This window comes from Triticum aestivum, chromosome 5D (genome assembly GCF_018294505.1).
Source record: "Triticum aestivum cultivar Chinese Spring chromosome 5D, IWGSC CS RefSeq v2.1, whole genome shotgun sequence".
Classification (NCBI taxonomy): Eukaryota; Viridiplantae; Streptophyta; class Magnoliopsida; order Poales; family Poaceae; genus Triticum; species Triticum aestivum.
In genome coordinates, this window is record NC_057808.1 from 522,896,883 (window position 1) to 522,924,107 (window position 27,225).

Here is a 27,225-nt window from a genome sequence, read left to right on the forward strand (position 1 = left end):
GTCGTTGCACTCCACGCACGTCTGTCTTCCACTGGCTGCATGTAGGGTGTGTATCGTTGATTGCCACACCTAGTCGGAATGGGTCGACCGATTTTTCGGTTTTTTCCTTTATGTGTTTTTGTGGTTTTCACTAGTTGTTTTTCTTTTTGGTTTTCTTCCTTGTATTTTCATTTCTCCTTTTCGTGTTGGTATATTCTTTCTTTCTTTTATAACATTGCAATTCATGAGCATTTATTTAAAAACATGAATATTTTAAAAATCCAAGGAATTTTTCACATTGATAAACATTTCTATAGTCTGTGAAATATAATAAATTTGCAAACATTGTTTGAAAGTCATGAATATTTAAAATCTCCTGAACATTTTTCTAAAATTCATGGTTTCATTAGTTCACAACATTTTCTAAAATCCAAGATTTCTTAAGATTCATGAACATCTTTTTACCTGACGAATTTTTTTCTAGAAATACAGTAGCCATTTTTTTGCCTGAACTAGCAGTGATGTAGATGAAAAAAAAAAAGATAAACGAAGGAGCTGAGCTCCCAAGGGATCACACAACCACCGCCCCTCGATAGTGAATTGAGCGTAGCTCAGGTGGTTAGGTCCCTTGTGGTGGAACCAACCAATCAAGGTTCAAGTCCTACATTCAGTGATCGCATTTTTTCTTAATTTATTTTAGGCCTACTGGTGATGAGTGTGAGGCGACTTTCTCGTCGACAAGTTATCCGTGGCGACTTCGTTAATATCAAGATGATGGGACGGCTCAGTCTTAAAATAAGATTATGCCAATATTCAGATAAACTGTAGGAAAAAAATTCAACACCTCACACCTATGGGCAGTGGATATACATAGATCCTCGACCTAGGATAGGCAGCTCAGTTTTGAAGTTACTTATAAAATAAATATTTTTTCAAACTTCACAACATAATAAGTTTCCTCTACGATCATGATTCTCTTTAATGTTAATAGCATAATAAGGTCTTGTTTGTTTCAACTTTGATGAGGTTCGAATTACTCGTGGATTTGCTTTAGTGTCAAAGCTAATTCATAGTGATATAAGACCATGGTTGTTTCAGTTTTGATTGGATTTGAATCACTTGCAGATTCGCTTCAGTGGCAAAGCTGATTCACAGAATCAGGTTCACTACCGAAGTACACTTTGAGATGCTTCAGCAAATTGCACTGAAAATGGCCAGAATCTAGATTCAGCTTCACTGGCAAAGCTGATTCTAAATAGTTGTTTGTTTCAGATTCCAAATTCAGTTTCACTGGCAAAGCTGGCTTCACTTACAAAGTTGATTCGGAATGATTATTTGTTTTGGATTCAAGATTCAGCTTCACTTGCGCTGAATCTGCTTGCTAAAGCTCAAACAAACAGGGCCTAAGTAGTCCATATGATTTTGATTTTCTTCAACTTTCACAAAACAATAAGTTGCCTGTACAATTCTGACTAGTGTCTTTGATATAAAATTATGTAGTGTGTAAGACCTTGTGCTTGTGCACACCTTTTGTCATGGGAGTCGCCTTCCGCACTTTGCGATAGAGTAAATATGTACGCTAAACCAAGTCGATGAGCTTTTAAGGGTCCAAAATTTGGTATCAAGGTTGTTGGCACATGGACAAAACCAAGATACTAATGGTGCATTTTCTACTGCATCTGCTGCCCCTGAGCCCAGCCAAACAACAGCTCTATTCTCAGTTCTAGCAAAGTTTACCAAGAAATCACCAACAACATTTTGGCTACGCTTAATTTGAGTAATACAAGTTTTACGAAGGGAAAACAGATATTTAATCTCTGCCACCAAAGAAGCAAGCAGCGATCTGTCAACAACTTCATCCTTGAGAATGTTCACCACTGGGACAACCACCTCTAGCAGAATAGGAAGAACTGATCGTTGCAAAGATAAAGATAGACCCTCCATACAAAAAGAGCTCGGCTTCCATTGCATCTCTACAGGAAAAAAAAGTTCCTTGCATGAGGAGAAAATTATATTGCTTGTCTTGTCTCGGAGAATCATTCCAGCTCCATCCCTTCCATCTGACAACTAAGAACCATCCATGTTCAATTTAACCCAGCCCCCTAGAGGAACAACCCACTTATGAAGATGATCAGCCAGTTTGAGTGTCTTCTTTGCCTCAGTATTCTTCTTTAAATCATCTTGGATAACTAGTGCTTCATTCGCAGCTTCATGATACTTATCCTCCACTTGTGTCTTCTCACCTTGATAAGATAGTATGCTCTTTCTTGTCTTAACTTTGCATCCTCTTTCTCATTTGATCAGGTTCTTCCAAGTCGCAATCTTCACCATCATCATAATGAATACTAAAAATTCACAAATATGATGTTGATTGCTATGGGTGTGTGCATAGTCGGACACAGAGGCCAGGGGAAAACCCTTTTGGAAGAAAAAAAAATATGTTTCTTCGAATGTACTTCTTCGATTTCTTCTAGAGCAACACCAGGATAGATGACCGCTCTCCATCAAGTTTCTTCATATAAAACATACTACTAGCTTCCATTTTCAATCCAACGTTATGCATAAGCTGTTGTGAGTAGCATCGCTCACCTCCCGGATCATATGACTAATAAGCAAATAATAATCTTCATAAGCCAGGACTTGGATATGATGCAATCTCTGTGTGCAAGAATAAAAATAAATACGTAAGAAGACATAAACACGGCGGCACAAGTTGAAGTGGCAACCTATCATCAAAAATGAAATGAGGCATCCAGCCAATAGGGGGGCATGGGAAGGCTTTGGTAGGAGAACATATATCCTGATACTGTAAGAGGCAAGGAACTTCAGACTTGTACATATGGTTTCAGAGTTTCAGTCCATCTGGCAAATATGACAATGAACCTCACCCAACCCAAAGCCCAAATATAAAGCTCATCCCCGGCAGCACGTTGAGAGGAAGGTGCATTAGGTAGAAGAAGAAGATATAAATAGGAGAAATAAGGCTCGAGAAGAGATCCATCCATTGCACCCACTTCTGCTGAAGCATTCCAAATGCACCAGAATAACTCCTTCGGTCCTTCACTATGCGACCCACCAGCATCCACAGCACCGTATAATCTAACAACTCAACATGCTCCGATACCCTCATGTCCCCATCTCCATGAGAGCAACACAGCCTGTTTCTTCATTACTATCACAGTATCACTATGTGAGTGTATATACATAACTAACACAGAACAATCTCTTTCATAAAACTTACATCAGGCAACATCAGTTCATCCAGCGAACAACATTTATGCGGTCAACTAGTACACAATCTGAATAAATCAGGGTTCTTAATAACCACATTAAAAACAACACAAGAAAACAGTCTCCTCCTAAGCATATGAAAAAACGGACCAGCCTACCTGTCAAGACTGAAACGGCATCGCTAACAGGAAAAACACGCTAGCAGTTGCAGCAGAGTCGCCGGCGCTCAGCAGAACTTCCAGTGGTTGTTGCAGTTGACGCACGTCACGAACGTCGTCATCGGCTCGTCCGCACTCCGGGTCTGCAGCTGGTAGTAGGTCGTCTTGCGCTGCCCGCAACGCCCGCACTTGAACTGGTCCGTCGACGCCTTGGGCGCCGACGCGCGCTCGCAGTCAAACAGGGCCTTCTCCTTGATCTGCTGGTTCTCCAGCTTCCGAGCGTCGCTGGCCATCTCGTCTGCGGGCATGTCCACCAGGCTCCCGGGCCTCACCTCGCCCAGCAGCACCCTCCGCCGGAAGTCAGGGTTGTTGTCCGCCTTCAGGTTGAACAGTATCGACCTGTATTTCACCTTGTGGGTCCCGGTGGAACGCCCGATCCTCTCAAACAAGGCCGACTCCACTGTCACAGCAACTCTATATGGGTCGCATGCATTTACCTGGTCCAGGAGATCTCTTATTTCCTCTCTGTCATCCTCGCTAGTTTCCTTGGAAACCTTGACGAAGGCGTCAACAAGAAGCTCCCTGTATTTATCTCGAGCAGCATCGTTGCATCTGACAAGGGATGTCAGCTTTGGGGGGCCACTTGGAACAGACGATGGCTTCTTCGTATCAGTTGTTCTGCTAGATTCCTTTGAAACCTTCTCTACCTTAACATGCTGGACTTTGGAATCATTATTCGCAGTCTTCTCAACCTTGACACTCCCATCTTTTTTCTCAATCTTCACACTTGCCGACATGGAACTCTTTTCAGTCTTCACAGTTGCTGATGTAGAATTCTTTTCAACCTTCACCTTTGCCGGCATAGAATTCTTTTCAATCTTCATGGGCTGAGGTTTCTCAGCCTTAGCTGCAGAGTTATCTGATTTTCCATTCGCTGGTGTGCCGTTTTTCTTTCCTGTCTCTTCAATAACAACCTTCTTCCAGTACCCAAAAAGGTCTGCAGCCACCGCCTGTATGTCTGAGTTAGGGTGCTTCGTCAGGTACCGAAGACGTTTGCCAACCTGACAAAACAAAACACAATCTGTAAGTTGCAAGTTCTCAAAGCCCTATGAGAACAACTGCATGGGGGAAGTAGCTGAATGAAATAAGCAATAACCATTTAGGAGGGAAAGCGGATGTTTAGTAACAACATATTAAATTGATTAACTAAGCTTCAGTAAAAAGACAATATTTTACTTAGCAATGCAATTCACAAAAGATGTTTCACAAACCACCAACCCAGCGCACAACTAATAGATGCAGACCCGCGAAACCAGAATCACTCTGCTCATCGATATTGAGTGTTTGCCACTCATGCTCAAAACACATCTGCACCTTACGGAATTAGATATGCTTTTGCTAGATAGGTTAGCAAACTTAAAGCTTTCTAAATTGAAACCCGGTCACTGAAAGGCAACTCAGACATGAAAGAAATTGTCACCAACCCAGCGCAACTAATAGATGCAGACCCTCGAAACCAGAATCACTCTGCTCATGAATATTAGTGCTTGCCACTCATGCTCAAAACACATCAGCACCTTACGGAATTAGATATGCTTTTGGTATATAGGTTAGCAAACTTGAAGCTTTCTAAATTGAAACCCAGTCACTGAAAGACAACTCAGACATGAAAGAAATTGTCACTGCAGCCCTTTTACGAGGCCTAGACTCATAGAAACTGTTCAAGAATTATTATTTGTTACGCTCAATTCCCCATGGCACTTATGTCGGTGTCCACTAAGGAAACAACTCATATCCCAATTACAGAGGACCTTACCTAGTTTTATAAATCATTAAGGTGTTAAAACTATAAGTAAACTTTAAAGACTACGGAGCTGTTTGGTTTGATGGCAAAAATTGACTTGCCAATATGCAGGCAAGCCCAAAAAAACGGCTTTATCAACTTCAGATCAGATATACACAAAATGGCAAAACGGGAGCACAATATGACATACGAATTGTCGGGAAGTGTGCACCTTAACGGTCGAGAAACCGTTGCAGCTTCAGATCAGATATACACAAAATGGCAAAACGGGGGCACAATATGACATACTAACTGTCGGGAAGTATGCACCTTAACAGTTGAGAAATCATTACAGCTTCAGATCACACAAAATGGCAAAACAGGAGCACAATAATTATTGGTTCAGTAACTCAGGGAGGTGACTTTTATGGAAAGACATGTCGAATACGACAACTTAAAGATCCTGTAAGTTATGACTTGCCCAAATTATATAGAATATTTCTTTGATCTAAACTGCTCACGCTCTGCACGCTTTACTTACCAAGTCAAGTTTTACACATAAACATGTGAACCAAAGATCGGCAGATTTTTTTAGGGAACTGGCAGAAATACAGTCCATTCATCAAGGCAAAGTTATATACACAAAGGACTTGCTAGCAGAACATAGGGCACAATCATGAAAACCCCATGAAATTCATAGTAAGAGACATTAATTACATGCTGGTGCAAGACGAGCCAACTGCAAATTCATAGTCTTTGTTCCTATTTTGTGAAATTCAAAACATAGATTTCATGTTACAGATAAACTAGTTATGACGTGTTCTCCAGCCAAATTGTAAAACTGTGTCATCATAGGCGGATCAAAACACTCTCAATCAGTACCGGTTCATGAATTTACAGTGTTTATTTCCATTGGAAGAGATTATGCATTGTTGAGAGCCAAAGAAAGATGATGGTTGGGAGACCACTTCATGCAGAATCCCAATTAAGATGAAACTAGCAGGTAGCATCAATCTGACCCACAGCAAAGACCAAACCATCACCGAGACATATTAATTCTCTCCGCAAAAGCATCAAAAAACACAAATCCCAGCCTTTGTCCTGAATGGAAACTGCCAATCTGCGGTAATCCGCAGCATTCCACAAATCCCAGCCGCCTCCCTACCCACCGTCTCTGTGAGACATCCAGGCACCGGGCGCGCCCTTATCACCCACAAACCTCCCAATCCGAGGCACAAAAAGAGGAAAAGGTGTAACCTGCCCCCCCCCCCCCCCCCCCCCTCGCACAAGATCTAATTCGCAATTGCTTTTTCGCAGCCCCGTCACCCTTTAAAAAAGGGGAAGAACGGCGTGTCTCGCATAAGCACACGGTAGTTCCTCGCGAACCAGCCAGGAAAAAAAAGCCCAAATTGAACGCAATGAGGCGCATTGCACCAGCAATTCCTCCTCGATTTTACCGGAACCAACGCAACGAGAGGCCACGCATACCTTAATTTCTGGATTGGGAAAGAGCGGGGGGAGGGGGCGGGTCACCTGCGTGGAGACGAGGACGTCGGTGTTGACGCGGAACTCGCGGAGGCGGCGCAGGGCGTCGAGGCAGCGCTCGGCCTCCGGGGAGGAGCCGTCGGCCTCCTCGGCGGCCGCGTCGGCGGCCTTCTTGGCGGCCTCGAAGGTCTCCATGAGCTCCCTCTCCATGGCCATCCGGCTGGCGGCGGCGGCGGGGATCGAATCAAAACCCTAGGCGCGAGCAGGACGCCTCGCCGCCGCGGTCTACCCTCTCGCGTGTCTGGCTCTGAGGCGTGGAGGCGAGACGGGAGGAGGGGAGGAAAAAAGGGTTGGATTTGGGGGCAGCGCGGGGATTTATACCGCCCGCCGCCGTTGATTCGGAGGCGGATGAGATCCTTCTGGAGCCGGCCGGATCGGACGGTGGATCCGGCGGCACGTGGCGCGCGCCCGGGGGTTCGGCTGTTGCTGGGGCAGGATCCGTCCCGTCCTGTCTGTCTGCAGACGGCGTGTCATTTCCGATTGCCTCGCAGGTGATGGCTGGGCTTTATTTATGACGGCGTCTGACCCTGCCTTTGCACAGATTACATTGTACTCCTACTAGAGGTGACAATTTAAACACCTTGCTCTTGGATTATTCTTTAAAAAAAAATGTTGCTCTTGGATCCGGAGGGGGTGATCCTGACCCCGGGCCCGGGGCAGCGGATTAGGGTTGGTGTGTGCATTCTGGGGCCAAGGGTTTGCGTCGACGCTGGACTGTGGCGGGAGCGGCGATCCGACGATGGGTGCCGGCGATGGTGAAATGGCGTACGGTAGCATCGTCGAGGGGAGGGGGGCGGTGGATGGCCTACGGTGGCGGTCGACATGCGAACTGAAGAGCAAATAACTTGTATGTGTGAGAACGGTACTAACATGGGGACGTCCATCGAGTAATCGGGGGGGGGGGGGGGGGGGGACGAAGGACAAGGTGGGAGGAATCGAATGAGGCATGGACGGCAAAGCAAGGTATATAGGACCACCGAAAGAAAAGAGTGAGGGAAGGACCGGCGGTGAAGAAGTCGGGGAGAAGGCATGCCGGCATGATCAAAAGAGGCGGCTCACGCTGGAGTATCCTCGTGCGCTCGGAAAACAAAGCATGTCTAGACGACATATATTGTGTTGTTCTTTTTAATAAATGGCGCTTTTCTTGAGACGGTGTTGTTCTTACTTAAAATGATCAATTTATGATGAATGTTTGCTTCATCAAAACTAATGTGTATTGGTTGCGCCATGCTTGCTTCCTCCTTTTTTTGCAAGTGAAATAATGTATAACTCAACTGAAGCAGTTCATACAATCAATCGTAGCTAGCTCCGTATCATCCGAAGGACCCGAACCAGTCCAAGTCATGGTTCTGGCTTCTACACGAGCAAATTTGGCTATGTTATCACTAACTTTATTTTGGCTACGATTAACATGAGTAATACAAGAATCACGAAGAGACATAAGGTGTCTAATCTCCATAATAAGCGGCGAGTAGACATCTATCAACCTCCTTGGCCTGGATCAACTTGAAAGCAACGATTGGATCCATTTCTATCTCCACTCGAAGGTCACTTCTCTGTACTGCGAACGACGGTCCTTCCATACAAGCACTCGGCTCCGCTTCGAGAGAATGCCGACATGAAAACAGTTGCCTACATGCTTGCTTCCTCCCTTGATGTCATGTTTCCTTTTCTAGGTTCCTTCGATGGCACCGAGAGCTAGCTAATGGTGCGGCCTAAAGCTGTGGTAGAAGGAATCGAATGAAACATGGGGGACAAGCGAGGCATATAGGACCACACCGCAAAAAAGAAAGAGCAAGGGGAGGACCAGCGGTGAAGAAGTCAGGGAGAATGCACACCGACAAGATCAAAAGAGGTGTACCATACAGAACTACCATGTGCGCCCTAAAACAGAACACGTCCGAACAAACAGAAACAACAATGTTATTTTCCCCCGATAAATGGGGCTTTTATTATACGACATTGTGTGTTACTTAAGAAAAATAACCGTCTATCTTGAATGCTTGTTTCGCCAAACTTCCATGTATTGTGATTGTGCCCTCTGGTTGCACCATGCATACTTCCCCCTTTGATGTTGTGTTTCCTTATCTAGGCCCCTTTTGTGGCACCAAGGGATAGCGATGCGGCGAACCGTGGCCAGTGAAGCTATGGTAGAAGGAATCGAACAAGGCATGAGGTGACAAGCGAGGTATATAGGACCACCAAGAAAAAAAAAGCTAGGGGAGGACCGGCGGTGAAGAAGTCTAGAGGAAGGCACACCGACAAGATCAAAAGAGGCGGGTCGCGCGGCAGTAACCACCCATGTGCACTCTAAAATGAAGCATGTCTGAACAACATATACGACAATGTTGTAGTTTTTCGATAAATGGTGCTTTTATTAAGACAATGTTGTTCTTACTTGAAAAAGAACCATTTATGATGAATGCTTGTTTCACCAAACTCCTCTGTTGTTGGTTACTCTTTGGTGGCACCATGATTGCTTCCCCATTTGAAACCCAAGTGTAAATGACGCTTTTATTGAGACGGTGTTGTTCTTACTTAAAAAGGAACCATTAATGTTGAATGCTTGTTTCAGCAAAACTCCCTTGTATTGGTTGTGCCCTTTGATTGCATCATGCTTGCTTCCTCCTTTGATGTTGTATTTCCTTATCTAGGCCCCTTCGGTGGCACCGAGAGCTGGCTGATTGTGCGGCGAGTCGCGGCCCAAAGCTACGGTAGAAGGAATCGAATGAAGCATGGGTGACAAGCGAGGCATATAGGACCACCACAAAAAAAAAGCAAGGGGAGGACCGGCGGTGAAGAAGTCGGTGAGAAGGCACGCCGACAAGATCAAAAGAGGCGCGCCACGCGGGAGTACCCACCCACGCACGCCCTAAAAGGCTAAAACAAAGCATATCTTAACAACATATGACAATGTTGTTGTTTCCCAATAAACGGCGCTTTTTATTAAGACAATGTTGTTCTTACTTAAAAAAGAACCATTTATCCTGAATGCTTGTTTCACCAAACTTTTCTGTTGGTGGTTGCCCTTTGGTGGCACCATGATGACTGCTTCTCCCCCTTTGATGTTGTGTTTCCTTATTTATGCCTCTGGCCCAATCACAGCACAACCTGGATAAGAGTGTACTGGAATGGTACTAGTATTCTACAAAGCCTCACATCACAAGGACACTGACTGACACCACATGGTACCTAGTTGCTGCTACAAAAAGAGAAAGGAAAGAGGAGCACCATAAAGATTGACACTGTGATTGGCTACCAAAAAAGGATAATGTTCCTCACTCTACTGTTTGTCTCCTCCTGGAAACAGCAAAAGATGCGGGCCCTGGAGGTCTGATTCTGATCTGATCTAAAACACCATGATGCAGCTTCTACATATCAGCAACTGCTTGTACTCAGCATGATCTGCTTTTGTACCTTCCAAGTCACAACCAGCTTGTGTTCTGGGAACTGTTGGAGACCACGGCGGGAGGCTCACCGCTGCCGCCGTCCACGAACTTCGCCAGGGAGCGGTACTGCAGCTTCACGCTCTCCGCGTTGTCCAGGGTCTTCACCACATACCTGCTCAACACCGGTAAGTGTCACGCTTAGTTTTGGAAGATGACTGGGTGAACGAATTAAAGGTACTACCATCCATTCAAGCACTGTGCTGTCACCACCGCCACGCGCCCCACGAACCGCTCCGGGGTCCTCTTGTTTCCCTGATGGAAGTTTGTTCTGGTCATCATCGAGAATAGGGAAAGACTGGAGAAGAACAAAAGTGTATATGCTTGGCAGAGAGAGAGAGAGAGAGAGAGAGAGAGAGAGAGAGAGAGAGAGATGCCTACCTTGATTATCACTCGGTCGAAGACAGCGAAAGGATACTGGACGCCTTTGCCTCTCGAAACCTCGGCTGGATTCGGGTCATCGTTGCCACATTTGTCCTCATTTTACAGAGAGAACAGATTTAAGAACACCATGTAACACACGCACCTGTCCAAGTTCGGAACTGGAGTAATATAAGCTGAAAAAAAAGTGCATACCTGTTCGATGCGATCTCTTCTTCTTTTCAGTGTTTTCGCCGACTCTTCCTCGCGTCTAAATGCCTGGACTGCAAGGCCAAGAGCTGAAAACATGGCGAGCAAAAAGGGAACCATTAGAGATCTTGGTAAAAACAGGACAGGAAGGAAGCAAAGAAACCCGGTTTATATGACATGCACCGATTTCTGTGAGATAGCTGAAAGTAAACCTCAGAAATTGTGGCGAAATAGCCTGGCAGTTTTAAGTCCATACCCAGGTTTGGTCGAATGGAGTCCTCGGTAATTGGCTGACCACATTTACCACAAGCTTTCTGCATAGCAGGACAAAAACAATTCTCTGTTACTTTCACATGCACTTGAAGCTTCACAAAATCCCTCTTTTAGTAGCCTTGCAATATCACGTTGACCACTTTCCAGGATTGTCTCAAATTAATGTTCTACCTACCTAGAAAATCAAAGCTTCCCTAATGTGGTTACCCATGCTGACACAGCAAATGGATAACTATGAAATACCTCTAGTTTCTGTTTGGACAACACAATCTATGAATGGAAAAAAAAAATGCAGCTGGAGAACTATATTTATGATAACTAAGAAGTACCTCTACTTTTATTCTATTGAGTGCACATCTGTATATCTTTTCACCGAAAAATAGTTGGGGAACGGGGAGGCTCCGGCAGTAGAGTGCACTCCAATTATTCTAGAACAGTAAGACATGAGTAACAATACATAAATGGAGAAGATGCGGTTGGAGACTTTCATTCTATTGAATGCACATCCGCATATGTTTTCACCAAAAATTGTTGGTGGACGGGGATTGGGGAGGCCCCGACAGTAGAGTGCAGTCCTATTATTTCAAGAACAGTAAGACATTTGTAAAAGGAAAACACTGTGCTTCAAAAGCACATCAAGTCACTATGATTAGTATTTCAAAAAGAAGGAGCTATGATTAAAGGCAATCCTAACACTAAAATGAAGACATGTAGCAACAAGCAGGAGGATACAGGATATCTAACTGCAAACTATACTGTATAACAAACTAAGGAGAAAGTTTGAAAAACTATTACACAGTAAGGATCATTGGACAAACCATTCTGTAGATATGCTGCATCCCACTACTTCCATAAGAATGCCCACATGACAGAATCATCGCGTCGTCCATGAGAATGCCTCTACAAATTCAGACACAGTAAGATAAATGGATGAGATATTGGAATCCTCTTTTCCCCAGTACCGCTAACCGGCATGATATTTGGGTACCACAAATTTAGTGACCTTTTTTCTTCCCTATGAATTAATGTGAAACTACCAAAAGCCTACAAAACAAAGCGGGTAGACGAGATGCTTGAAAGCATGTACACTATCAATATTGGAAGCTTATATACAGTCAACAAAGCAGATGAAATAGGTAACTAAATACTTACAAAAACAAAAACTAAATTCTCAGGAGAATAACAGTCATCTGCAGAAGCTACTCACGTCAACGGGTCGGACAGGTGCGCTCTGAGCAGGTCCCAGTAGCTAGACGCAGGGCCTCCCTCTCTCCTCCCAATGACTCCATATCCATCCTCCACCCTCATCTCCCTGGGAACAGAACCAGGCTCTTCGTCCCCTCTAGATGAACTGCGACCGTGCTGCTCGGTTCCACAGCTGTACAGCTGCCATTGCTGCCCCTCCTGGATTTGCCTCGTTCCATTCTCCCCATTCACCACAGGCCGCCCGATTCCTGCTGCGTGAACCAGCAAGCAACAGTGTCAGTGATCACCTTCATTCAGATAAATCAAATACAAACACAAAAATCCTAAATGGAGATATTTTACTGCTCAGAGGGAGATCATATTCATATGAACCCATCTTAGCTTCAGATTTTCTCACAAATTCAGCTCACCTCGTACTACTAGAAGCTGCATAGTACTGTAATTTTTACAGGAGCTAACCCTTGGGTTGACTCACCTGGAGAGGAGGCGCGTCGCTGCTGCGAGCTGCGGGCCGCCAGCTCGGCGTCCTGATCCTCCCCATCATCCTCTTCCTCGTCCTCGTCCTCGTCATCTTCGTCGAACTCGTCCATGGAGGCGCCGCCATCGGAGTCGCCGCCGGGAGGAGGTTGATGCCGGAGGAACGGGCCCGCGCCGCCGGGGAAGGGCGAGAGCGGCCCCCTCGATGAGGAGGAGAGCGCGCGGTTGGCAGACCCCGGGCCCGGAGGAGACGCCATGGCGGCCGCGGAGCGCTCCCGCGGCGGGGCGGGGGGTGGGGGTGGGGAGAAGGTTTGCCGACCGGGACTGCAGTACGCCGTGTGCTGGTAGAGTGGTAGCATCACCTCACCTGTGCTGGTTTTCAAATGCTGAAATAATTTCACACAGAATTTGTAAAAGACGCTACTAATTTGAAATAGCTGGAGGTAGGACATCTTTGTATTGTATAAGGTTCGAAAATGCTTCAAAAAAATTGAGAGTTTTTAACTAAATTATCGTTAACATTTGTCTGTCAAATTTTCATGAAGTGTTACGTCAGTGTTACAATTCATGGGCATCTATTCGTTTATCCAACAAATATCAACTACTGCAAAATTTACAGATTGCGGGTAACTTTCTGTTTAGGGAAGAAATTGTGAGTAACTTGGTCACCCTAGAAATTGGTAGATAGGTTTTTTGTCAACTTCGAAAATCCCAACAATGTAATCGTTAAAATGTTAGCTCAAGAGTCAGTGATCAGTAACCATCTCTAAGATCCATTGAGGTAAACCCCTATCAAGTCTGTTTGGATCACAGGATTGGCAAAGGGCTAAACACTGCAGTGAAAACAAGAGGGGATTGGATTGCTCAATGGCAGCATACAAAAGTTTATGGTAGAGCAGCCGCCAGCTATACATCACATAGCTTGCACAAGTTGCATTTCATCTTTTTTCGTCTGTATCATCAAAACACAAAACAAGCAAACTAAACCCTAGGCTAAACAAGATCCCTCTTCTTGTATCATCATCCCCACCACTGTATCATCATTAACCTAGGCTAACACCTTTACAGCACCAAGGAAAAACGTCTCAGGGGCATGACCCGCGGACGCGGATCATGCCTTCCCATTGCTGCCTCCCTTCTTCGAGGCAAACAGATGGCGGACGACCGAGAGCTTGCTTGTCGCGCGGGAAACGATGGAGGAGACCGAGGAGCTCTTGCTGCTCAGCGACGACGCTGTGTCTTCCGACTCCGCCGTGTCCTCGTCTGCCTCCGAAGGGGGTGGTGGAGGGATCGTCAGGAGGAAGGCGTCCAGCATGCGGATGATCTGGCTGAAGCTGGGACGCATCGCGGGGTCCTCGACCCAGCATGACTGCACGATGGACGCGAGCTCCTGGGGGGTGTCCTCAGGGAAAGCTGGGCGTACTTGCTGCCATCGTAAACAAGAGAAAATATGGGTAAGATTAGTGGATTCCAATAGAAACTAATGTCAAAAACAGTCATCAGAAAAGAAGTTTATGCTCAAACATTCTTTGAAAATAAACTATGACCAGTTCGTTTGTTGTTGCTAACATATGTTTCTTAGAAAATAACAGTGTAAAAAATACAGAACTAATGTGTTGCCTTCTTCCCACAAATGTGTGGACAATTTGTCTCACAATTTTGCTATCATTCATTCTTCAGGTAGCCAAGCGATTTTTTTAGCCAAGGCTTCAAAACATACAGTACTTCTACTTTAGCAGTAGTAACAGTTTTGTCCAGTAAAGACTAAAGAGACATTACTAATGGCCTGCCAGTATGGACAAGATTTGCAAAGTGAAACAGGAGAGTTGTAACTCATTGAGAGTCGCAGGATTTTATAATTGCAAGACAACATTATAGAAAGTGGTATCATTCCGCCACAAAATGATAGTCTCATATACTTACTTTAAAAGCAGCAGCATATGCAGCTTGTAGATTCGACATGCCTTCGAATGGCATTTTATTGGTCAGCAACTCCCAGAGGACGATGCCAAAGCTGTAAACATCCACCTTATTTGTGTAGTGCTTTTTTTCGCCACGTTGAAGTGTGACAGTGCTGTATAACTGCAAAAGCATAAGACAACGAATCAGGTTTTGGAATCACGGAGATCAGTGCAAGAGCATCTGATTTCTCTTTGTATAGAAGGTCCCGAAATCAGTGAACTCTAGAAACAACAGCCAAGAAATTATCAAGTGGGCATACAAATAGAAGTATAATTTCAAGCATCAACTCTGATTTTGTTCTGGCTTCAGTTCATAATAATTTATTAATGTTGACTAGCTAGTGCAGATTTACAACCTCTGGGGCCATCCATCGGTATGTCCCAGTTTCAGCCGTCATCATTTCAGTCACAGTTTCCTCTCGTGCAAGTCCAAAATCAGTAAGCTTCAGCTTCTTACGGTTTGCAGTAAGCAACAAATTATCTGCACACACAAAACATTTATTAGAACACTGTAAAAGCATAAAGAGAGTGGCTGAACAGCTTTGACAGAAAGGAACAAAACAACTACTGGAAGAACCTAGAAGGTATAGCAAGTAAAAAAGAAGGGTAAGACTGAGAGGGCGAAAGAAACATATTGTGGAAGAAACATGAACGGGAATAAAGTGGATACCATGGATATGGAGACAGGAACATTCAAGAATCAGATGCAGAAACATCTTACTGAAAATTTTAAATGATTAACCGGCCAAGATGCTTCTCTTTCAATGCACATGCTCTTGCCTTTGACACAGAAATATATGCCTGATACAATTTCTTAGCTTTGAACTTTAAAGTGTATATTGTGCACCCATGTTTGTCATCTTCCAAAAAGTCTTGGTAAATATGCCACCCGGTATTGGTTACACCAACAGAAATGCAACTTACTATGCACGTAAAGGAAAAAATGGCGATGCAACAGGAAAAGTCAAACAGTCCAAGCACACATACCAGGTTTCAGGTCTCTGTGTATTATTCCATTGGCATGTAAACATTCCATTGCACGAGCTATGTTGAGTGCATAGCCTAATGCAGTATGGATATCTAGTTGGCTGGGCCGGATGCTGTTCAAGTAATTTTTCAGCGACATCCCTGGTAGCAGCTCACTCACAATCACCATCAATGGTTCCTTGCAGGCTCCAATGAACTGTAGAAGTGCGGAATTTTTTGTGAGAAGAAGGCCACAAGAAAATTAATGATTTAGGAGTAGTTAGCAATGGCTATTCTAAAATTGGATTAGGCACAGTAATGTTGCCGTTCAGGCAAGGATGTACCTTGACAAGATTATCATGTTTCACTTTACACATCATATTTACTTCTCGGATGAAGCGATCTTCAAGTGTTACTTTTTCTTCGGGGGTACTGCCACTGTTGAGAACTTTTATGGCTACAATCTGATCACCATACCTATTTGAAAACAGACATACAAACTAGTTAATTACTGATGCAAGCCAGCAAGAGTAAGAGTATCCACATGGACAAAACAAAACCACAATATAGAATATAATTAAACAGCATGGGTTTCTCCTTGGGGGGACAAGAATGTCAGGCTGACAGCTCAACTTGTGAGAACATCAACAATTAGCAGCAGAAGAAAATGGTTTTATTTGTTAATATACACCCATGGTGTACATTTAAACATAAATAAATTTGAGAATCAACTCTTTGCAAGTATTAGAACAAGACCCAAACTAAAACAAATTTCAGAATCCTTGACCATAGCAGGAATAGCAGATATCTACAACATGCTGGCATATCTAAATTAAGCACAAAATAAATCAGATCATTGGAGGTATTACCGCCGTCGATTCAATGAGAACCCTAAAGCGGCTCTCAAGCATATTATGCAATTTTGGCGATTGTTGTGTCTGTACGTAAGTACACCTTGTACATTCAGGCACAGTTGGAGATGGACAAATTAAAATCATACCAACTCTTACCCTCTACTTCGTTGATACATAACTCCTGGACTTTTTGCAATTAACACCCATTAGTTTGGACTGGACATCTGCTAGTACTAAAGCTGAGGAACATAAATTCAAATCTGGGGCAGTTGATGCAAGTACTGCCGACCTTCGGCTGAAACATGTGTATGAAACACTATGCACGGGTTATTGTCATAAAAGTTGATCCACTCACTTCCCCTTGTAGACCTTCCCGTGGGCGCCCTCCCCAATCTTGGATCCGACGAACAGCATCTTGGGATCGACCAGCAGCTTCCTGTCAATCCAGGACCCCGGCGGCGAGGTGGCGTCCGAGCACCGCGCGGGCTCCACCGAGTCGTCGGCCGCGACCTTGCTCGGCCGCGACCGCCCGAACCCCTCGCTGCCGCCGCCGCTGCCGCCGTCCCTGCACCCGTCGCTGCCGCAGCTCATGGTGTCCGGCCGCACGCGATGCGACGCCGCCGCCGCGGAGGGGACGACCGTGTCGGGGTCGGCGAACTTGCAGCCGCAGGTCAGCCGATGCATTAACACGAGCACCCCGCGCGCGCGCCCCGACGACCGGGGCCCCGGCAGCTCGCGCGGCCCGCGCTCATGGAAAAATCGGCCAGGCCTTCAGCGGCAACACCCGAACCCGCGGCGGACAAAGCACCAATCACCTCGGAAAGCCCCAGTCGTGCCCCGAGAAATCAGGGGGAAACCTCGGATAACCGGAGGAAATCAATGGCCGATTCGTGCCCAAGAACCGAGCGGAAAAGCGACGATTTTGAGCTGAAAAGTGGGGGAGGAATCCGCGGGGCCGCGGCGTGGACGGGCGCGCCGCGTGGGGATGGCCGGGGGCGGAGAGGAGGCGGAAACCCTAGCCCTAGACGGACGCGGTCGGGGCGGAGGGGTTCGCTTCGGCGTGCGGCTGGGGGGTCGCCGTCGCGGCGGTGGTGCGGGGGAAAGGAAAGGAAGGAAGGGGAGGGGAAGGTATCGTCGGGGTGAGCAGAGCCGCAGTGGGCAGAAACTTTATAGGCGCGGGGTATAAAGCGGGGGTGGAAGTTGGTGGGCGAAATGCCATGCGTCCCCCCGTGCGCGTACCCACGGGATGCGCCCGCCCCCATGGCCCGGCCAAAATATCTCTTCCCTCTCTCACAAGGCCTCCACCATGGTCCTCCTCCATCCAGCCCCCACCATTGATCAAAAGATCTTCTTTTCCATGGGACTTGAGATCCAAATCTCCTGGTTATTGGCTTTCTTGTGTTGATTGTTGTGTGTTGTATCTGTCTAGTAATGGCGATGCATTTTGTGTGTAGATTGGACGAGATTTGCCGTTTGAGGAATGTGATATATCCGTCGAGCAATGGCAGTGTGTTTTGTATGTTTGCTTGTGTGATATGTATCTGTCGAGTAACGGTGATGCATTTGCGTGTGGATCGGCCGAATATTTGCTTACGCAATATGTATGTGCAGAGTAACGGTGATGCATTTACACATAGATCGGTCGAAATTCGCCATTTGACGTGTGTGATATATTTATGGAGTGGTGGTGATTTATTTTGTACATCTGCTTATGTGGTATGTATTAATTGAGCAACGACGATGTATTTATATGTGGATCAATCCAAATCCACCACCTGACGTGTGCGATCTATTCTTCGAATGTTGACGTATTTTATATGTGTTGCTCATGTGATGTGTTTTGTTGAGTCTCGACGATGCATTTACGTCTAGATTGATCAAAATTCACCATTTATCTTATGTGATATATTCGTCGATTATTAATGGCGAATCTTGCTTTGTCTGATATGTGTTTGCCCAGTAACGGCGATGCATTTATATGTAGATCGATCAAAAATCACCACTTGATGTATGTGCTATATTTTGTCGAGTAATGGCGGTGTGTGTATGTCTTTGCTTATGTGATACATATCCCTCGAGTAATGGCAATGTATTTATATATAGATCGATGAGAAATCGCCACTGCTTGAGGATATTAGTACGTGTGTCATTAAGCGGTGCTAACGTTACGTGTGCGGTATCCTCTTGGGGTCGGATGCTGACGGTGGATCGGTGGTTCGTGGCATGTGGGCATGACGAGACAATTGTTATGGATATAGGAAACGGTGTGTATTTTTTCGCAATGGTGATGACATCAGGTATGTCGGGTTGTCAAGGGCCCGATAGTCGGCTATCACACGTGTACTAGGGGGTCTCCCCTCTTTCGGTGCCACACGACGTGTAGCGGTTGCAACGTGGTTGATCGGGTGGAGACGATGATCGGTCGTGGGTAGCCTGGCTGCGTTCGACATGTTCGAAGGAGGTCATGTGTAATTTTGTACTCTCGACAGAAGCTCGTCGTAGAAAATCTTAGGTGTAGAGGCGCGTGGCCGTCTGTTTAGGCCCTCTTTGGGTTGCAAAAATTTGTAGATTCCGGTCATTTGAACATTCTTCGAAGGATTGCCTTTGGATCAAAGGAATGGTGTCACACAAAATTCATATGGAATGGATTCATATGCATCAATTCACATAGGAATTTCAACATCCACTCGAACCTCCTTTTGTAGCGTAGGATTGAGGCACTTCTTCTGTGTTTCCTCCAAATGACTGTCCTGTAGTTTTCATCTGCCTCGTAATCTGCTGTCCTGCGGCGTCAACACTGTGAGAGTCCTGTGTGTGTTTCTATTCTTGTGTTTCACAACCCCGGGACCAGAAAGGTCTTTAGATCTTGTGCGGGCTTAGTATCTTGGAGGCACTCATAGAAATATGGTGTGCGTGTATGCGTTTATAGAGACGAGTGTGTTTATTTGTGAGCATTTGTGATTCTACTGCTTAAAAAAATGAATGATGCGGCAGAGTAGGGGTTTTATCGGGTGGTGGTGATTGGTGAAGTGTCGAGTAGGAGCGGGCGGGGGACACTTGGACGGTGGACGATTAGCCAAATCGTCTCTCAAAGTTTTATTTTATTTATTTCCCTGTGCGTGATTATCTACGGGGAGGGGCGGGGGCGAGTGGGCGCATTTGACTGGACTGGATTGGGTGGTGGAGGGGAAGGGTAAGGCCCGGGTGGGCCCAGGACGGACGTGGGGGCCGCGACTCGATCCATTTCGGTTCGTTTCAGCCTCGTGCTCCCCTGTGCGCCGGGCCCCGCGCTTCGTCTCTCTCTCTCTCTCTCTCTCTCTCTCTCTCTCTCTCTCTCTCTCCTGTGGCAGTTGGCGGACAAACGAGCGAAAGAATATGCAGCGCGCTCACGCGGCATCTATCCACTCCACGGCATCGATCGCCTTCTTTATTCCTCCCCCCGCCACCGGCCCGGCTCCTGCGCGTCGTGTCGCACGGCCTCGCCCCGGAATCGACTCAGCTCGAAGCGCTCTCTCCGTTCGCCGCCCGCCGCCGTTCGCTCCGGCGCGACGTAGCCACGCAGGGAGGCCGCCGCATTGGCAGTGGCACGCACGACGCATTCTGGCGCCAGCGTACCGTTCCGCTCCCCTCGGGCCGGTGGTATGCTTCCTTCTCCGTCGCCATCACCGGCCACGCCGGCCACCGCAGTCTGTACTCCGTGCTGAGGTCCCAGAGTAAAATTCACCGCCGTACCGACCGACCGATGCGGCACAGACAGATTCGACTCTATCTTCTTCGCGGCCGACGCGGACGCGGAACACGTGCCGGCGTGCGGGAGGCATTGTAAAGATGTACGCGAGCGAGGTCCGCGAGCAGGCAGTTGATGGCGTCGGTCGTCGCGCGCCGAGGTCGCCGGGAGAGGAAGAAAAAGGGAGCGTGCCTCGCACGGCCAGCAGGGGGCGTCGATTTTCGCGCGGAGGGAGACGTGAGATGTTGACCTCTCCTCTCGGCCCGTCGGCCCTTCTCTTCTCGTGCAAGCTCACGTCGCCGGCCGGTGGTTAACTAGCCAACCACCCCGCTAGCTTCTGCCAAGGCTCTACGGTGTCCCGGCGTGAGGATTCAAGGAATTTCTTTTTCTAGAAACATCGAGTAGAATATAGCATGGAGGAGTCTTGTGTTGACAAAGTCAACACGCACATCCACACCGACGTGCACATCCCTTCCCACTTGAAGAGTGAAAATGTAAACCTGCCAAAGTTTTGGTACTGATGGGAGACTGCCAATTCTTTGGTTCTCGGGCGGATTCCTACTATGTATGCTTGCATGGATTTATCATTGTATGAGTAGCGGAAATTCAATGAAGGGTATGGCTATGTCACAATCGACTAAGACTTAACCAAAGCCTCAGTCAAATGATAAAATGTAAGAAAGAAAAAACTGGAAAAAAAAAAGTTTGCACGGATCTCAATGTTAGATCTGACGAATATAGTAAGGACTGAGACATAACCAAGTCTCAGAGATTTAGCAACAATGTTCAAATGAAATAACTCGGCGCGCATGAGTTCTGAAGCAATTTTAGCATGGGCATGAATCGCATGAAATTTTTCCATGTATGTGCCGCTCTTTCTATTTCTTTTTACATTCAATCAATAGAGCAGAATCCCCCTTTCGTCTGAGAATCACCATGCCCGCAATTCTACTTAATCCTATCACTGGATAACCCAAATGAATATACACATGTTGACAGGCTAATGGAGGGGCATGCGCTGGAAGCGTCCTCGAAACGTCTAGGAGGTGTAACTTGAGAAAGATCAAAGGAAGCAACAAACTAATGGCCAGCCGATGAATACCTGAACCGGTAGGGTCTCTGATTCGATCATCGTCAGTTTTTCAGAATTATGATCGGATGATGAGTCTACAACCTCATATAAGGTGAAAAGTTTGCTCTTATAGAAATTAGTTTTAAGATTGAAAAGCACATAAAAGCAGCTTGAGGTTTCTTGCTCTATCCAAATCATGTATGTTTTTCAAAAACGGAGGAGAGTGCACTTGAAGCATCCGCAAAATGTTTAGAGGGTGCACACTTGGAAATATTCGAAGATTTCATCAATAGGAAACCACAATTTCACAACAAATTCTGAAAAATAAGTTCCGTTGAAAGTGGTGAATGGTGCGCATGCTTGTCTCTTCAGGGTCTTGTCATATTCTTGCGAAGCATCCATGGTGTGGTATTACCTTTTTCCTACTTGTCCATGTTTTTACAAGAATTATTTCTTTCTTGAGAAACTCTTGCTCCTACACGCAACTTTGATTAACAACATTGTCAAAATGCATGAATGAAAAGGAAAAAGAAAAACTAGAGTGTTATGTCATCTTGAATCCCACATGAATAAGAATGTACATGAATTGGGATGAAGGAGTGTTTGATAGCACATAAAAAACAAAAGAATTCTACAAAGAGGTTTGAGTGGATGGAAATTTTCCTTCAGTTAGAGTGCAATTAATCCTATGAAAAATATCTAACGATTCCAATCATGTGAATCAAACCACCCACACTGATTCTAAGGATCCGGAATCTTCAAAAATCATGTATAATTCCTTTGAATCAAAGAAACCCTGAATATTTTTCTGAGGATTTTTTTTCCTTTTCTAGAAACTTCTTTAATAGGGCGTACTCCCCCCCTTTTGTCCGAGAATTAACATGCCCACAATCCTATTTAATCCCATCATTAGATAAACCGAATGAATAAAGATATGTTGTTGGGCTAATGGACTCGCATGCACTTGAAACGTCCTCGAAATGTTTTAGGTGTAAACTTGAGAAAGATCAACTGAAACAGTGAACTAACGGTCCAACCAGTGAAAACTTGAACCGACAAGGTCACCGTTTGATTGCCAGTTCGTTTTTCAAAATTATGCTTGAATGCCGAGTCTACAACCTAATAGAAGGTGAAAAGTTCGCTCTTATAGAAATTAATTTTAAGACCTAAAAGTGCATAAAAGTAGCTTGACGTTTTTTGCTTTATCCAAGTTAAGGTCTGTTTCTGGCAAACGGAGGAGCGTGCACTGAAGCATCCATGAAACATTTAGGGGTGCAAACTTGGAAAGATCAAAATCCCATCAAAAGGAAATCATAATTTCAAAAAATATCTGAAATATAAGTTCATACAAAAAGTGGCGAATGGTGCACATAGCTTCTCCATTCGGGATCTTGTCATATTCTTGTGAAGCATCCACAACGTGGTATTATCTTTTTCCTACTTCTCCATGTTTTTACAGGAAATCATTTTCTTTGTTGAGAAACTCTTGCTCCAGGCATCTTTGATTCACATTATTCTTAAAATGCATGAATAGAAAAAATGCAGAACTAGAGTGTTATGTCATCTTGAATCCCACAGGAATAACAAAGTACATGAATTTGGATGAAGGCGTGTTTGACAGCACATAAAAACAAGTGGTTTGAGTGGATGGAAATTTTTCCTTCAAATAGTGTGCAAATTAATCCTATGACAAAATATCCAAAGATTCCAATCATGTGAATCAAACTACCCACGTACTTTAGATGCTAAGGATCCAATTTCTCGAAAAATCCCATGAAATTCCTTTGAATCAAAGGAACCCTAAATATGTTTGTGAGGACGATTTTCTTTTTCTAGAAACTTCTGCTCCTACATGTGTACCACGTGGAAATTATTATGCCGTCCCGAATCCCCGGTCCCACGCTTCAATTGTCGTCTAATCAGAACGTCACTTGCGTTGCCATGAAAAGTCAAAGGAGTAGTTAAATTAGTGTTTGCAATGAGTGAAAGTCTAAGCTAAGCTAGTTTTACCTAACGCTTGCACAGCGACCACCGAATCGATCCACACCCCTACAAACCATAATAAACAAGCTAATGGCCTGTTCACGTGGATTGCCTTTAAAAGTCCAGTGTAGCGTGTTTTAGCTAAAGTACGGCCAAATTATTGATGAAATCCAGCCACCGGCCAGTGGGAATTTAGTTGGTTACAAGGGTCCTTTTTGGGGATGCACCGTGGTACTAGTGTTGCTGATGAATGGCCACATGTATGCACACGTGATGCTAGGTAAGATTGGTAGGTAAACACAAATAATACGTCCTAATTAGAGCTTATTTAGGAATTGATAATAGATCAGAACTCTAAAAAATGAGTGAATTGCAGAAAACCACCACATTAGCGCATAGGTTTGCAGAAAACACTCTTTTACAAATTTGGGACAGAAACCACTGATTTTTGGCCTAATCTTTTGCAAAAAACACTGATCGGTCTATTTGGACATTTTAAACGCGATTATGACATGTGGGGCCTGTATTTGATGATGTGGCATAACTGTCAGTTCCTGGTATTTTTGCAGAGGCACCCTTCAATCTGAAAACAAAAATGCAATCAGGCCCTTGCCATACCCAGCTCGGCCATACTCTGCCGCCGGCCATCCCGCGCTCGTGCGCTGTCGTCCACGGTCCACGTCGGTGCCCCGGCGGTGCCGGAGCTCACCGGCGAGGGTTCCTGCTTGGATGCGGCCGTGCTGTGCGACGCCGCTGCTGCTTGCTCGCCGTCGTTGGCTAGTTTGCCGGCTGGCGAGTGCACTCGTCATCCCCCAGTTGCCCAGACCTCGAGCATGGCCCGGCGCAGAGCCGTTTGTCGCCACCGTTTGTCGCCGCTGTCCTCGTGGCAGCCGAGCTCGGCCGGTGGAAGAACGCATCCGCCTGCCCCTCTGGACCGGCCTCCCCCGCACGATGAAGCAACGTGGCCTGGAGTCCTCGGCCATCCCGGGCACCCACCTGGATCTGTTGGGGCCATCCACGGTCACCCACCTGGAACGCGAGCACGGGGTCGCCGGCCACCGCCCAGGCCATGCACGGGTCTGTCGAGGAGGCAGTGGTGCTCGCGACCCTGCACCCAGGCCGTGCACAGGTCAGCCCTCACGGTCCACTCCTGCAGTCCCAGGGACACCCGCGGGCAGTACAGCCCCGCCAGTTCCGACGACGACTCCGGCGGCTGCTGCGCCACGGCCGCCGCCAATCCTGTGCTTTCCGTCGTCATCAGCCATGGCCATCGTGCCCGGAGGGGGGAGGGGGCGGCGTGTCGCCGTCGGCCGGTGATGACGCGTCCTCATCGGGCGGTGGCAGGACGGCCACAAGATGAGGATGCAGCGACTGGGTCGTACGCGCGGGTGCGCTGCTGGCTTGGGGTCGCCGGCGACGAGGGGCCGTGTTGCGCCGCCGCGCCGCTGCTTTCCCCGGTGCCCTGGATCCCGTGGACCACGACGGCGAGGACGAGCACGCCCTGGATCTCGGGAGCGAGGGAGATTCTTAGGGCGATTTTTCCAGAGAGGGAGGAGTTTTTGGCAAAAAATACCTTGTCTAATGAATGTTACGCCACGTCAGCAAATGGTGGCCCCACATGTCATAATCGCAGTTAAAATGTTCAAATAGACCGATCAGTGTTTTTTGCAAAATATTAGGCCAAAAATCAGTGGTTTCTAGCCCAAATTCGTAAAAGAGTGTTTTCTACAAACCTATGCGCTAATGTGGTGGTTTTCTACAAACCTAAAAAATGGTGACAAAAAAATCACATCAGCTAGCACACCTATCTATCAGCCACAAAAGTGTTGTGACTTGTGAGTGAGTGACCCAAAATGGATCAAGAACCGTGAAGCAATGCATATGGGACCGAGCATGATCGCATCACAACCAATAATTGTGCCACAAAAATGGGCGATGGAAATTGTGGAGTACTAGCACCTAGCTCCTTCTGCCCATCCCCTCAAATGAAAAACAAAATGAAGCAGGGATTGTCCCTTCCGAATTATCGTTTTGTTTTGTTCTTTAGGACCAAAACAGCACGGTGGAACCAGCTTGTTTTCCTCTTGCTCCTTCGATGAGCGAGTCCCACGCTAGGGTTTTCCCGCCTCCCGCCGGAGACCCTTGTCTTCTGTGGCCGTAGGGTCATGGAGGCGCGGTGGAAGGGCCTTTGCTTTGTTTTTAGGTGGTTTTTTTAGATTGTTTAGGGTTTGTGACCTGCTCAAGAAGACCAGACGGCGGCGGCTTCCTAAAGATGGAATAAGGTTTTCCTCGCCTAGCCCTCATCCTGGCTGTCCGTTTAGCATTGTCGGAGGGCGTGTGGAGGTGACTCTGACGGATCTCATAGGATTCGATCGGTGTTTGTCTTCGGTGGATCTGCTTCAATCCGGTCTTCGTTCGTGTGTGTTCATGTGTTTATAGGTTGGGTCCTTACGATCTATGCTTCTCTTCATCGGCGTGTGCTGGTTCTTTGGGCCTTGACACGACGATTTTTCGATTGTCTTTTGATTATGGCTTATTTAGGAAGTATAAATAGACCAAAACTCGAAAATGGTGACAGGAAAAAAATCACATCAGCTAGCACATCTATCTATCTATCTATCAGCCACAAAAGTGTTGTGACTTGTGAGTGAGTGAGTGACCCAAGATGGATCAAGAACCGTGAAGCAATGCATATGGGACCGAGCATGATCGCATCACTCCCAATAATGGTGTTCCTTCTCCTGTCCCCTAAAAAAAGTTAGCTCGTTCGGTTGTGCTTTTAATTTTTGTTCTTTAGGAACAAAACAACACGGTGGCGATTGCACTAGCTTTCATCATTAACGAAAAAAAGGAGGAGCAATAGCTAGAAGGTCCATTGAATCGGACAAGCCCCCCTGCCAAATGAATATGTGGAGGTCGCTTTTGATTGGCCTTGTCACCTTGTGTCTTTAGCTAGCTTTCTGTTGTGCTCCTCTTATCACAATTTTAACATATTCATCACTTATCGTTCTTCCAAGTTAGAGCTCGTTTGGAAGGAGGAGGATTTGTGGTCTATGGGGACATATACACCCTATATGGAATTTTTTTTTAGTAATTCAACAAAAAGTCAAAAATTCCTGAAAATATTTTTGAAATAAACTTGACCTTCTGCTGTACCCGTGAGAGAAAATCCACCAAAAAATATCCTTTTGACTTCTTTTCAAAAAAGACAATTTTTTGGGCTAAAATAGTGTGAATAGTGACCTATAATAGCAAATAAATTTTGTCTATTTTGCTGTGAGGTCAACTTTTGTTTTTTTTCGTGAAAATGTATATACTAGTGCAAAAGTAAGTCAAGTGTTTTGTCAAAATAGTTCTGACCTATTTTGACTTTTTTTAAAAATATTTAAAAAAGTCCCCATATAGGGTGCATATACAACCAGAAACCATTGGGTATTTCCCTCGTTTGGAACCTGTGAGCTAGTTTCAGGAGAGATGTTTCAGTTCCCTACATGACTGGAGGAATTTCCCGTATCTCGATGGCTTTTCATGGGCCTAAGATGGTAGGTCATGCAGTATGTGCTCCCTTCGTTTTTATATATTTGTCTTTCTAGACATTTTAAATAGACTAAAACATACGGATGTATGCAGATATATTTTAGAGTGTAGATTCACTCATTTTGCTTCGTATGTAGGAGTAGTCACTTGTTGAAATTTTTAGAAAGACAAATATTTGGGAACGGAGGGCGTATGTATGTATGTCTGTTGTGTACGCATATAGTGGACAGAAAGGTTGTGGGTTAAAGAAGCAAGCTGCGGTGTGGTGGCAGGTCGCTGTCCTTCACCGGTTCACCGGCGTATCTTTCACAGGGCGTACGCAGAGATCATGTGTGTCACGCACGCACCTCGCTTGTACTTTTCATTGCTTCCCAGTGTTGCGACTATGTGAGGTGAGGTGGGAGTGCGGCGTCAACAACGACTTGTTGCGCCCTGCGCGCGTCACGCCGTGTGTGTC

The 27,225-nt window shown here is 45.9% G+C and overlaps 2 protein-coding genes across 2 annotated transcripts; both read right to left on the reverse strand.

The window, feature by feature from the left end:
* Positions 1–3,188: 3,188 nt before the first annotated feature.
* LOC123123433 (transcription elongation factor TFIIS) lies at positions 3,189–13,000 on the reverse strand. The gene is made up of 7 exons (XM_044543935.1): positions 12,667–13,000; positions 12,193–12,442; positions 11,804–11,885; positions 10,969–11,026; positions 10,719–10,801; positions 6,685–6,888; positions 3,189–4,429 (listed from the first exon to the last, which is right to left on the reverse strand). The coding sequence occupies exons 1-7, from the start codon at positions 12,923–12,925 to the stop codon at positions 3,437–3,439; spliced, it is 1,929 nt and encodes a 642-aa protein (XP_044399870.1). The 5' UTR covers positions 12,926–13,000; the 3' UTR covers positions 3,189–3,436.
* A 502-nt stretch (positions 13,001–13,502) lies between these two features.
* LOC123123434 (serine/threonine/tyrosine-protein kinase HT1) lies at positions 13,503–17,590 on the reverse strand. The gene is made up of 6 exons (XM_044543936.1): positions 16,805–17,590; positions 15,940–16,072; positions 15,617–15,812; positions 14,986–15,110; positions 14,592–14,750; positions 13,503–14,094 (listed from the first exon to the last, which is right to left on the reverse strand). The coding sequence occupies exons 1-6, from the start codon at positions 17,131–17,133 to the stop codon at positions 13,780–13,782; spliced, it is 1,257 nt and encodes a 418-aa protein (XP_044399871.1). The 5' UTR covers positions 17,134–17,590; the 3' UTR covers positions 13,503–13,779.
* Positions 17,591–27,225: the final 9,635 nt, after the last annotated feature.

Excerpts from the sequence above, each read along its gene's own strand:
- LOC123123434 (XM_044543936.1), bottom strand. The coding sequence starts at position 17,133 with ATGCATCGGCTGACCTGCGGCTGCAAGTTCGCCGACCCCGACACGGTC. Across the intron at positions 14,751-14,985 it reads ACCGATGGATGGCCCCAGAG|TTATACAGCACTGTCACACT; the intron begins GTTGTAAATCTG and ends ATGCTTTTGCAG. Across the intron at positions 14,095-14,591 it reads CATATGCTGCTGCTTTTAAA|CAAGTACGCCCAGCTTTCCC; the intron begins GTAAGTATATGA and ends TTACGATGGCAG.
- LOC123123433 (XM_044543935.1), bottom strand. The coding sequence starts at position 12,925 with ATGGCGTCTCCTCCGGGCCCGGGGTCTGCCAACCGCGCGCTCTCCTCC. Across the intron at positions 10,802-10,968 it reads CTCCATTCGACCAAACCTGG|CTCTTGGCCTTGCAGTCCAG; the intron begins GTATGGACTTAA and ends CCATGTTTTCAG. Across the intron at positions 4,430-6,684 it reads ACGTCCTCGTCTCCACGCAG|GTTGGCAAACGTCTTCGGTA; the intron begins GTGACCCGCCCC and ends TTGTTTTGTCAG.